Source organism: Centruroides sculpturatus, unplaced genomic scaffold, assembly GCF_000671375.1.
Source record: "Centruroides sculpturatus isolate CEXI.00-Female unplaced genomic scaffold, Cexi_2.0 scaffold1120, whole genome shotgun sequence".
Taxonomy (NCBI): domain Eukaryota; kingdom Metazoa; phylum Arthropoda; class Arachnida; order Scorpiones; family Buthidae; genus Centruroides; species Centruroides sculpturatus.
The window spans coordinates 23755-35964 of NW_019385344.1; the positions used below are offsets into that span (position 1 = coordinate 23755).

Consider the following 12210-nt stretch of genomic DNA (forward strand, 5'->3'; position numbering starts at 1 on the left):
ATTTTATTTTTTATATATTTAATATATTATATTATATTATTATTTGTACAATGGCATTTAGTTTGCTTTATTATTTTTATTTTCTATATTATTATTTCAGATGCACATCATTTTAATCTGTTGAAAAATATTAGTCCAAGCTTGAAGTTATAAGATATTGAAAATCAATATTTTGATGAATAATTTCACAAAAAAAATATAATTTTGAATAATTTATTAAATTTTATATGACAAAAGTTTAAATTTTTCAAAATCACCAATTATTTTTTCTAATGTGGTATTTTTTATACCCCAAAAATTTTTCCGATCCTTTATAGCAAGGGATTTACCATCAGTTGGGCAATATATCTTTCAGATTTCTGATCTTTGTAACTTGTTATTTCCAGTTTGTTTTTAAATAAATCTCAAAAAAATTAAAATTTTGTTAATTTGATTTGCTGTATTTTTATGCAAATAAATATTGTTAATGATTTACACAATAACAAAAAAATTTGGTTATGATTACTCCATAGTTAAGAAAGATTAAAGGTTAAATGAAAGGCTCTGAAAGATGTATTATTTGAAAATTCTCTGACAGAAAGGATCAGAAAATTATTCTTTTAATCACAGATCTGTAAAATTTTAAATAAATGGTACTTACCCTATGAAATAATTAAATGAGGATGAAAGAAATTTTGTACAAAATATTAAAACTGCAAACTAACACCTGTAATTTAATTAAAAGGAACCATCTTATTATAAGAACAAGTGTTTTCAACTCAACTGTCTTTAACAGCCATCTTCAGATTATGGAATGTTTCATTTTATTTAAATTTTGTTTTATGTAACATTCTATAACCTGATGATGGCTGTTAAAGACATTTGAAAACATTTGTTCTTATATTAAATTGAATTCTTTTAACTGAATTGTTACAGAACACAATTTAACTGAATTAACATAACACCTGTAATTCAGTTAATTTGTTGTCTGTGCTTTCAATATAATCTCATTCAGTTTTGCAGTATCTGTTAATTGTACAAAATACTTGTAATTTTATAAATAATACAACTAACCCGATAGTTATTTGAAATATCGAACAAACGGGCAAATTCTTTATCGGGCTGTAAGGCTAAATAATTACTAAGCTAGCCTCCTGTAAATTTTCTTTGTAATTATTTTGCCCTATAGTCCGATAAAGAATTTGGCTGCTCGTTTGGTACTTGTAATTTTGTAATTAATATGTGAATCAGATTATAAGCTATTGATATCTGTTCAAATTCTAAATTATTCATCTTAGAAAGTTTAATCCTAATTAAAACATTTTATTTTTTAATATTTTAAGCTGTTTTATTTTATTTTTATCCAAGCATAATTTTTTGATAACTGCAATAATGCACCTATAACAGATGAATTTATCACAAAATTTATTTATTTATTATTCAGATAACTTTTTTTATAATTGTTTATTCATCTTTTGCTAATGAATCTGCACACCATTGATAAAATTTCATATAATAGAAATATATTATTTTTGCAAGATATATCATAAATTCAGATTTTCATAATGTAATAATAATAGCATTAATTACTTATGATATATATTGATGTTAATTACTTTTAACTTTTATTATCTTTAAAATAAAGTTACTTATGTAAATATTTAAAATCAATGCTTGAAAAATGCTTTAAATATATGTTAAATAAGCTATATATGCTTATAAATAATTATGATTATGCTTATTAATATAGCTTTGCATTCCAGCATCTATCTGTGAGCTGGTTTTCATATAAAATTCAAATTTACAATTTGTTTTAATATAAAACTAAATTGGGCGAATTCATCAATACGATATGAAATTATACAGGAAAATTATGAAAATATTACTTTCCTTTGTAAACAATCACAAATAATTTGGTTTGTTAAAAGTATTAATTTATAGTTCATTAAATAATTGCTTCAATAAATCACTCACTCAGCTACATACAACTGCATTATATTGTGTAGTTTTTAAACCAGGACTTCCAAGCAATTAATATCATGTTTAGGTTCCTGTAGTTGATAGACTTCCACTCAGGTGTTGATTTATAGATATTCTGTTGGTTCTTTCTTAATTAGTAAACCAAGTGATTTTGGTACATATCTTCTATTCCATAATTACATAATTACTTGTGTAATGACTGAATGGGGATGCTGAAATGATGTTGTTGTAGTGATTCAAAATTAATTTATATTAGACAGAGAATAATAAAAAAAATTGTGTCAAATGCTAGCATGGCTACTTGGTTTGCTTCAGTTCTAGACAGTTGAAATTTGAAATAGATCTGTACCAAAATCATTTGGTTTACTAATTAAGAAAGAAGGGACAGAATATGTATAATCAGAATTACAAGAAAATAATTGATTTATAGGTTTTGAGGGCCTCAATGTGTCAGAGATGATGCTTAGTACTGATACACCTGATAAGCTTATCTTCGTCCTACTGAACCTTGACGAAATTGTCAAAGGCGTAAGCAGCCATATTAATTTAATCCATTTAATGCTGTTGAAATAAAAATGTAAAAACTTATTTAGATTATAAGTGTATAATTAGGAAAAAATATGTTGTAGAATTTAAGAAGAGTTATATCTATGTCATATATTTGTCCTGTACACTTGAACTGAATAACTGATTTAAAATGCTGCTGCAATTCAAACATTAAACTATAGCAGTCTGATGGAGTGATGAACATTTTGAAAATGTTAACTTTTTGTTTAATAACAAAAATATTTTATCGCTTCTTTAGAACTTAGTGTTTAACTAATCAATTCATCTTACAGAGCTATCACATTCCCAGAATAATGTGACAAAGAACAATGTTTTTGTTATGGTTTGATTGAAATGTAATAAAATATTAAAATTGAAACCATATTAACATTTTACATCCTAATTATTAGAAGAATTAAATATTCAACTTTAAAAAGTTTTCATTTAGAATACAGTGATCTATTTTCTTCTATTGCTTTTAGTTTTGTAATGGAGCAGTATGCATTGTTACATTCATTTCATATATTTTCTTGAGTAGTAATTTAGTTCATTGGAATATCTTACATTAAGTTTCATGACTTTATTATATTTAAATGATGATTTTAATAGTAAGATAAAAGAAATATTTTTAATCTAAATATGTAAAATTACTTGTCCTGACTGACTGAGTGATTGATTCATTATTGCCCAGAGAAAACTGCTGAACCTAAAGAGGTGAAATTTGGTACACAGTTAGAGTACGTCATGAAGACACACACTAAGAAGGGATGCTTCAAAATCCCCCAATGGGAGAGAGGGAGAGGACTAAGGTTTAACCTTCTGTACTATTTTAGATGCAATTTTTTGTTTTCAACTACGTTTAGTCTTTGTTGTGTACTTAGGTGTATTAAATTTATAACATTTCAGACATTGTTATAAATATTTTTATATATTTTGGTTTTTTAACCAAATGTTCGAACCGTTTTAAATTCGAATTTGTTATTGCATGTTGGTTTGATTATATAACAATTGTAAATGTTCCAGAAAATTGATCAAATTGAAAACAGTTTATTTGATTCTCAGCAATTCTCATCATTCTCAGTTGTAGGTGTTATATAACAATTACTATGGTTGTTGAAATACTGAATATAAATAGTGTTTGCTTGCAAAATTCGCACAGGCGAAGTCGCGGGTAACAGCTAGTGGAGCTATATAAGCATAACATACAATTTGGTTAATGAATTTATTAATATGTTGAAATCAGAAATGAATTATGATGTTGTCTTGTCTAATACAAAGCTAAAATTAGCAATGTTTGCTGAATATAATCAGTCACTTTTATAAAAAGTGATATCTAATCTCATAACACAATGATTTATAGAATTAAAGAAAAAATATATGGGATCTTTCATAATGAATTTTAAAGTGCATAATTATGTTAATCATTATCCAAGAAGTATGCTGTATACACCAATTGATAGAGTAACTTTGTGTTTCATCTCCTATCTATATTCAGACGTCTTGTTTTTGATTCCTTAAGGAAATGTCATAAGTGAAAATGGTGATTCCACAATACAGAAGATGTTTTGATTTCTGCAGTTTGCAAAGTCTGAATCATTCATCATTGTTCAACATGTATAATCTGCAGGAGCCGAAGAATTATAACTGATGTGGGAGGAGTGACAACAGATATGCTGTAGAAGGTGTAGGAAGAATTTGAGTATCGGTTGGATGTGAGCTGTTTGACATGGAATGCACACATTGAGAAATTGTAATGGGCACATCTGAAACTTGGACTGTTTTTTAGTGTTTTAATGTACATTACAATGTTTTCAGATAATACAATAATTTAAAATGGTAGCATTCATTTTGGAAGAGCCTGTATGTATTAATTTAACAATAACATAAATTAGTTGGAAAGCAACTAGAAGTGTTCAAATAGAGGAAAGGTTGATCTGTTAACAAGAAACAAGCTGTTGGATGATAGATTCAAATTACAAACTGTCTAAAATCTGGGATGATGTATAACATTTACTCTTCACTCAAGATGATGACATAACCTTTTTCTGGAATTCACCTTTTATTTACAGTGAAAAATCTTAACATAGCTTAAAAAATAATAGATCACAATTCAATTGATTTTATTACTCTGGTTGTAGTTGTCTATTGTAGACTTTAATGCTTACGTAATATAAATTATTTTAGGAGATAGAAATAGCAAAGGTATCTGAAGAATAATAATTACAAATAAGTTTTGTCTTTGTTCAGATCAAAAGCAGAGTTAAATAAAAATAAAACAAATATAATTTTGTAACATTAGTTATTTCTGTCATGGCATATTTATTGGTCATAAATAATGGTGATCAGTGAAGAGAACATTTAATTTGAAATAAAAGTTTCCTTAAAAAGATATTATCAGATACATTAATTAGAAAAAGAAAATCTATGATTAGCAAACATTTTTTTTAATAAATATATTGAACCTATTGGGATATCTGAAAAATGACTGTGCAGTGAGAAATTTGTAGTGACATTAAAGTTATATATATGATATTGCATACAAGACCAATGAGTTGTATGCAATACTATACAATCAGCTGATACTGAATGGACAACTTATGAGTCTTTTTATAAAAATTAGCCAGAACAAATTTAAGTTTACAAAATTTAAGAAAAATTCTTGAGTAGACAATTCATACAAATGTGTCTTTTAACTTAGTTTTTTCATTCACACATTAGGAAAATAACAATTCTGTGGCCGAGTCGACCTTTTATATAAGGCTACTCGTTCTCCATCATATGAGAAAAGGTTAAACATAATCCATTCGGTGGTGGGGTCTTGTATATAATACCATATGTTGTCTGGTTATGGTCTTGTATGTAATATCATATATATAACTTTAATGACATTACAAATTTCTCACTGCACAGTAATTTTTGGACACCTTGTAGTTTACAATTTATGTACATTTTGTTTAAGACTTGTTCGAAATTAATTAGTTAAAGCAATCACTAAAAATTACACGTGAATAAGAAAAGTAATTGCAAAAATAAATTGTTTTTTAGGTGAGTAATTTTGAATTTGAACACATATTTCCAGCTTGTATAACTATGTAATTATTAAGTTTGTTACTCAATGCTTAAATATCTGTATGTTAAAATTTGTATAAAAGTCCGAAAAGTAGTACTAAAAAGTGTAATTTTAGAAAAAAGTTTAGCTTCTTTAAGAAAAAAAAACTACATATATACAGAGTTATTTTTATTATTATGAAAGTCAGATACCGGTAATGTTAGCAAATTGGACACATTTTACAACTGATGTGATGTGAAGAACTTTGGAATTTTCATAAAAATTTAAATATCTAATTGTAAATTTGAATTTTATCAATGTTTATTCTGCTAGTGTGGCCAGTGGTTTCAATCGAATGAATGGAAAGAATTCAAGAGAGTCAGCCACACCTGCTTTACTTCTTTCTAGGCCATGTGGATGTGGAGCTGGTGATTCTGGCTGTATTGACTGTGGCTGTTGTCGAAGTTGTGCAAGAGAGAATGATCAAGATGCAGATGCCGCGTGGGGTCAATTAGTAGCCGGGGGACTAGTTGACAATAAGCAAGCCGATATTATTGTTTTTGATGTCAGATACGGAGGTGAGAATTTATTTTTTTAAATATTGTTTGTTCTGTATACGAGAGAACTTTTCATTAGGCTAAAGAAAAAGCTAATTAAAAAAAAGAGTTTTTCTGTAATTTTTAAATTATGGCATATAATTTAAGTATAGAAAAAATCAAAACTTTTATATTCAGTAGTATAATGACAGTCATCTTTTTTATCTTTTCATCTATTATAAGGCAGGAACAAAATACCAAAATCAGCTATAAACAACCAATGTATATGTACAGTTGTGTTTAAAGTACTACCAATTTAAATGAAATTATTGTATTAAAAGTTGGATTTTTGCTTTTTATGTTGTGAACTTTCTATTCACAACATGTAAAGCAATATCATGTCATAAAATATTTTTGAAATTTTATACTTTTTATCTTCAAAATTTGTCTGTAAAAACTATATAGGTGAACTGAAGATTTAGTTAAACATAAAGATTCATTGATAGTATTATATATTTATAGTATATGTTATCACTCAGAACTGGAAATGATGACACCACAGGTATAAAGGAAAGAAGCTCAAATTAGTAAAGGAGTCAGGATATTTCTTTAGATGAACTGATATTTAATTCGATCTTCAATCGATCCCAACTGACCCCTGACTATTTTTTAACCCTTGAAAATGCCGTATTTGACTCCTTTGGGATTTGTGATCTAGTGCAGCTTTCTCGCATTCAGTCTCTATCCTGGCACTTTTTAATTGTTCAATATTTTGCATTACACAGCATTATTCTTTACTACTAAAACACAAACTGTTATATTTCCTATAATTTACTTACACTTAATAGATAAGACATCATATATTTATTTCATGTAGTTATTTATAGTTCTGTTTGTAAGGAACCAAGTCCGAACGTTATTTTTATTTACTTTTATTTTGCTTATTATTCTATTTTGTTTGGGGCTTATGTTTTGTTAGGNTATAATAATATATTGCATTTGTAGATATTTTTATGCATAAAATACAGTTAGAAAGATAAAAAAGAAAGGCTTAATTTTGGTGGTTGGGAATGAATTAATCTATTTTATATTGTTTCTCATGGGAAAATTTATTTTGGTTTTACAACAAATTAGTTTTCGAAGAACTTTTAGGAACAAGTTAAGTTTAAAAACTGGGGTTTGACTGTGTAAAAAGTTTTTAATAAAATAAGAGATGGTGTCACATATAATTTTAAATTTTCTTGTCAGGAAAGTTATGCAATTTGTTGCTGGATTTTTTTAGAAATTGCTACTTTTAAAAATTAAAAAATAATAATTAGTTATAAAAAAATCTTTAAAGCGCAATTGTATAATTTTACATAGTTTTTGATATTTTATTCAATTAATTATATTGTTTTCAGTTCAGCTGCCTGTTGCTATGGCTACAGCACCTGAAGAAGAGGGTGAAGATGAAGAATTAGAATCTGAAGATCCAGATTTTATTTGCCCTCCAGGAAAACACAGATGGAAACATGAACAGTGCATGGTTTGTACTGTATGTGGTGAATGCACTGGATATGGATCTAGTTGTATAGCAAGTGGAAGACCTGATAGAAATCCTGGATTGTAAGCATATTATTAAATAATAAATATTTAAATAATGTATTCAGTTTTAAAGGATTGTATAAGAATTTATTATTTTTATGCTCTAACATATTCATTTTTCCCATAGTAAATATTAAATTAACTTAATAATAAATTAGTAAAAATGAAAATTCAAACATATTTTTATATATTTGAATTTTTAGTGTTTAAAAGTAATCCAAGATTATGAAAACCACAAGATACAAATTTTAAAATAAAGTAAAAGTTTGACTGTCTTGAGGTTTTAATACAGATTAATTTATTCAATTTTTATTAATCTTTAGGGAACCCTCTGACTAGGGATACAACATAACATATTACTCAATTCATATATATACAAAAATTAATTGAAAAATGACAAATGTTCCCACTGACCAACAAAAATAGATAACAATTTACATAGACTAGATGACTGCATTCTTTTTTAGTTAGACCAGGAAAAACTTCTGGAAAATAATGAAAATACAAACTGTTGGATCAACAAAATCAGTGATTGTCTTGTTAAAAGACATAAAAGAATAAGGATGTTCATATTAAATTACTTTTTTTTTTAGAGAAAAATAATAGAATATTTTTCAAAATTATCAAGTACAGTTATAAAAATTTGTAAATAAGTTTAGAAAAATAGTAAGTTCAAGCAATGTGATAATCACTTTGTTAAAATAAGTGTGATAATTTTCTAAGATAAATGCCAAAATTAACTCTTACAGTAAATAATATATCTGTCATAATTATTAGAATTTATACAATGCTTAAAACACTGATTTCTATTCAAAATTGCATGTTCTGCTTTAAGGCATACACTTGCATGTCATACTAATCAACAGTAATGTAAATTATTCAATGATTCTTGTAACATCATTTTTTAGCATAGCTTTTACTTGCATAGCATGCTGCTTACTCAATAAAGTTGGCATAAACTAAAACATTATGGTTATTTTTACACAAAACATAATGTTGATACATTAGTTGACGTATCCATTTAAGATATTGTTAATTAGAAAGAACTTCATGCAAAATTATATATAGCAGATGTGGAAACTGGAGGGAATGTCAGAAAATAAATTCACAGCTTAGAAATCAACTTCATCAAAAATTTTAATCAAACAAAAAACATTTTCAACCTAATTTGATAGGTCTTCATCAGTTGAGTATTCCAAAATAGAACATATTTGAATAAAAAAATTCTTGCTGGAGTTGATTTTTAAGGTGTGAATTTATTTTCTGACATTCTCTCTAGTTTCTGTATTTGTTACATTGCAACTCATGGCTTCGCTGGCCAAGGATTATAGGAAATTAGTTCTCAAACTCTGCAGAACTGTGGCTAGGTTGGAGTTTATCATACAATGCCATGATGATAATGCCTATTGTATGCCCATTTTTTATATATGATTATAGAATTCACCTGTATTAATTACACGAATGTGGATCCGCTATCTACTACATGGAGGTCTCTGTATGAGCTCTAACTTAATTTCCTTCAATGAAGCACTTCTACATTATTATTTTATTGTTATGTTGTTCTATTCTATTGGTATTCAAATATATTCTATTTTGGAATACTCAACTGATGAGGACCTATCAAATTAGATAAAAATGTTTTTATTTCATTAAACTTTTTGCTGGAATTGATGTCTAAGGTGTGAATTTGTATTCTGTAAAATTAAATGTTAAACAATGTCAAAATATAATATGTTTATTTAAGAATAATTTTTAATTAATCAGAAATAATTTTAAACAAGAATTTATATTTTTCTCTTTTAATTACAATTTGCTTTCTGCTTCTGATACTACATTTCATGTATAAATTTTTAACACCCATATTCAAATATCCAGCATGAAATTGTTTTTCTATCATTTTTAAAAATCAAAACTTTATCTCATAAGATATTTGTATTTTATTTTTTATATATTTAATATATTATATTATATTATTATTTGTACAATGGCATTTAGTTTGCTTTATTATTTTTATTTTCTATATTATTATTTCAGATGCACATCATTTTAATCTGTTGAAAAATATTAGTCCAAGCTTGAAGTTATAAGATATTGAAAATCAATATTTTGATGAATAATTTCACAAAAAAAATATAATTTTGAATAATTTATTAAATTTTATATGACAAAAGTTTAAATTTTTCAAAATCACCAATTATTTTTTCTAATGTGGTATTTTTTATACCCCAAAAATTTTTCCGATCCTTTATAGCAAGGGATTTACCATCAGTTGGGCAATATATCTTTCAGATTTCTGATCTTTGTAACTTGTTATTTCCAGTTTGTTTTTAAATAAATCTCAAAAAAATTAAAATTTTGTTAATTTGATTTGCTGTATTTTTATGCAAATAAATATTGTTAATGATTTACACAATAACAAAAAAATTTGGTTATGATTACTCCATAGTTAAGAAAGATTAAAGGTTAAATGAAAGGCTCTGAAAGATGTATTATTTGAAAATTCTCTGACAGAAAGGATCAGAAAATTATTCTTTTAATCACAGATCTGTAAAATTTTAAATAAATGGTACTTACCCTATGAAATAATTAAATGAGGATGAAAGAAATTTTGTACAAAATATTAAAACTGCAAACTAACACCTGTAATTTAATTAAAAGGAACCATCTTATTATAAGAACAAGTGTTTTCAACTCAACTGTCTTTAACAGCCATCTTCAGATTATGGAATGTTTCATTTTATTTAAATTTTGTTTTATGTAACATTCTATAACCTGATGATGGCTGTTAAAGACATTTGAAAACATTTGTTCTTATATTAAATTGAATTCTTTTAACTGAATTGTTACAGAACACAATTTAACTGAATTAACATAACACCTGTAATTCAGTTAATTTGTTGTCTGTGCTTTCAATATAATCTCATTCAGTTTTGCAGTATCTGTTAATTGTACAAAATACTTGTAATTTTATAAATAATACAACTAACCCGATAGTTATTTGAAATATCGAACAAACGGGCAAATTCTTTATCGGGCTGTAAGGCTAAATAATTACTAAGCTAGCCTCCTGTAAATTTTCTTTGTAATTATTTTGCCCTATAGTCCGATAAAGAATTTGGCTGCTCGTTTGGTACTTGTAATTTTGTAATTAATATGTGAATCAGATTATAAGCTATTGATATCTGTTCAAATTCTAAATTATTCATCTTAGAAAGTTTAATCCTAATTAAAACATTTTATTTTTTAATATTTTAAGCTGTTTTATTTTATTTTTATCCAAGCATAATTTTTTGATAACTGCAATAATGCACCTATAACAGATGAATTTATCACAAAATTTATTTATTTATTATTCAGATAACTTTTTTTATAATTGTTTATTCATCTTTTGCTAATGAATCTGCACACCATTGATAAAATTTCATATAATAGAAATATATTATTTTTGCAAGATATATCATAAATTCAGATTTTCATAATGTAATAATAATAGCATTAATTACTTATGATATATATTGATGTTAATTACTTTTAACTTTTATTATCTTTAAAATAAAGTTACTTATGTAAATATTTAAAATCAATGCTTGAAAAATGCTTTAAATATATGTTAAATAAGCTATATATGCTTATAAATAATTATGATTATGCTTATTAATATAGCTTTGCATTCCAGCATCTATCTGTGAGCTGGTTTTCATATAAAATTCAAATTTACAATTTGTTTTAATATAAAACTAAATTGGGCGAATTCATCAATACGATATGAAATTATACAGGAAAATTATGAAAATATTACTTTCCTTTGTAAACAATCACAAATAATTTGGTTTGTTAAAAGTATTAATTTATAGTTCATTAAATAATTGCTTCAATAAATCACTCACTCAGCTACATACAACTGCATTATATTGTGTAGTTTTTAAACCAGGACTTCCAAGCAATTAATATCATGTTTAGGTTCCTGTAGTTGATAGACTTCCACTCAGGTGTTGATTTATAGATATTCTGTTGGTTCTTTCTTAATTAGTAAACCAAGTGATTTTGGTACATATCTTCTATTCCATAATTACATAATTACTTGTGTAATGACTGAATGGGGATGCTGAAATGATGTTGTTGTAGTGATTCAAAATTAATTTATATTAGACAGAGAATAATAAAAAAAATTGTGTCAAATGCTAGCATGGCTACTTGGTTTGCTTCAGTTCTAGACAGTTGAAATTTGAAATAGATCTGTACCAAAATCATTTGGTTTACTAATTAAGAAAGAAGGGACAGAATATGTATAATCAGAATTACAAGAAAATAATTGATTTATAGGTTTTGAGGGCCTCAATGTGTCAGAGATGATGCTTAGTACTGATACACCTGATAAGCTTATCTTCGTCCTACTGAACCTTGACGAAATTGTCAAAGGCGTAAGCAGCCATATTAATTTAATCCATTTAATGCTGTTGAAATAAAAATGTAAAAACTTATTTAGATTATAAGTGTATAATTAGGAAAAAATATGTTGTAGAATTTAAGAAGAGT

At 26.1% G+C, this 12210-nt stretch overlaps 1 protein-coding gene across 1 annotated transcript in view; it reads left to right on the top strand.

Moving 5' to 3' along the window:
* LOC111637900 (E3 ubiquitin-protein ligase MYCBP2-like) overlaps positions 1-12210 on the top strand; it is a 263246-nt gene that overhangs the window by 19845 nt on the left and 231191 nt on the right. Inside the window, 1 exon segment of the mRNA XM_023383504.1 lies at positions 7491-7695. Within this exon segment, the coding sequence (XP_023239272.1) occupies positions 7491-7695 (205 nt within the window).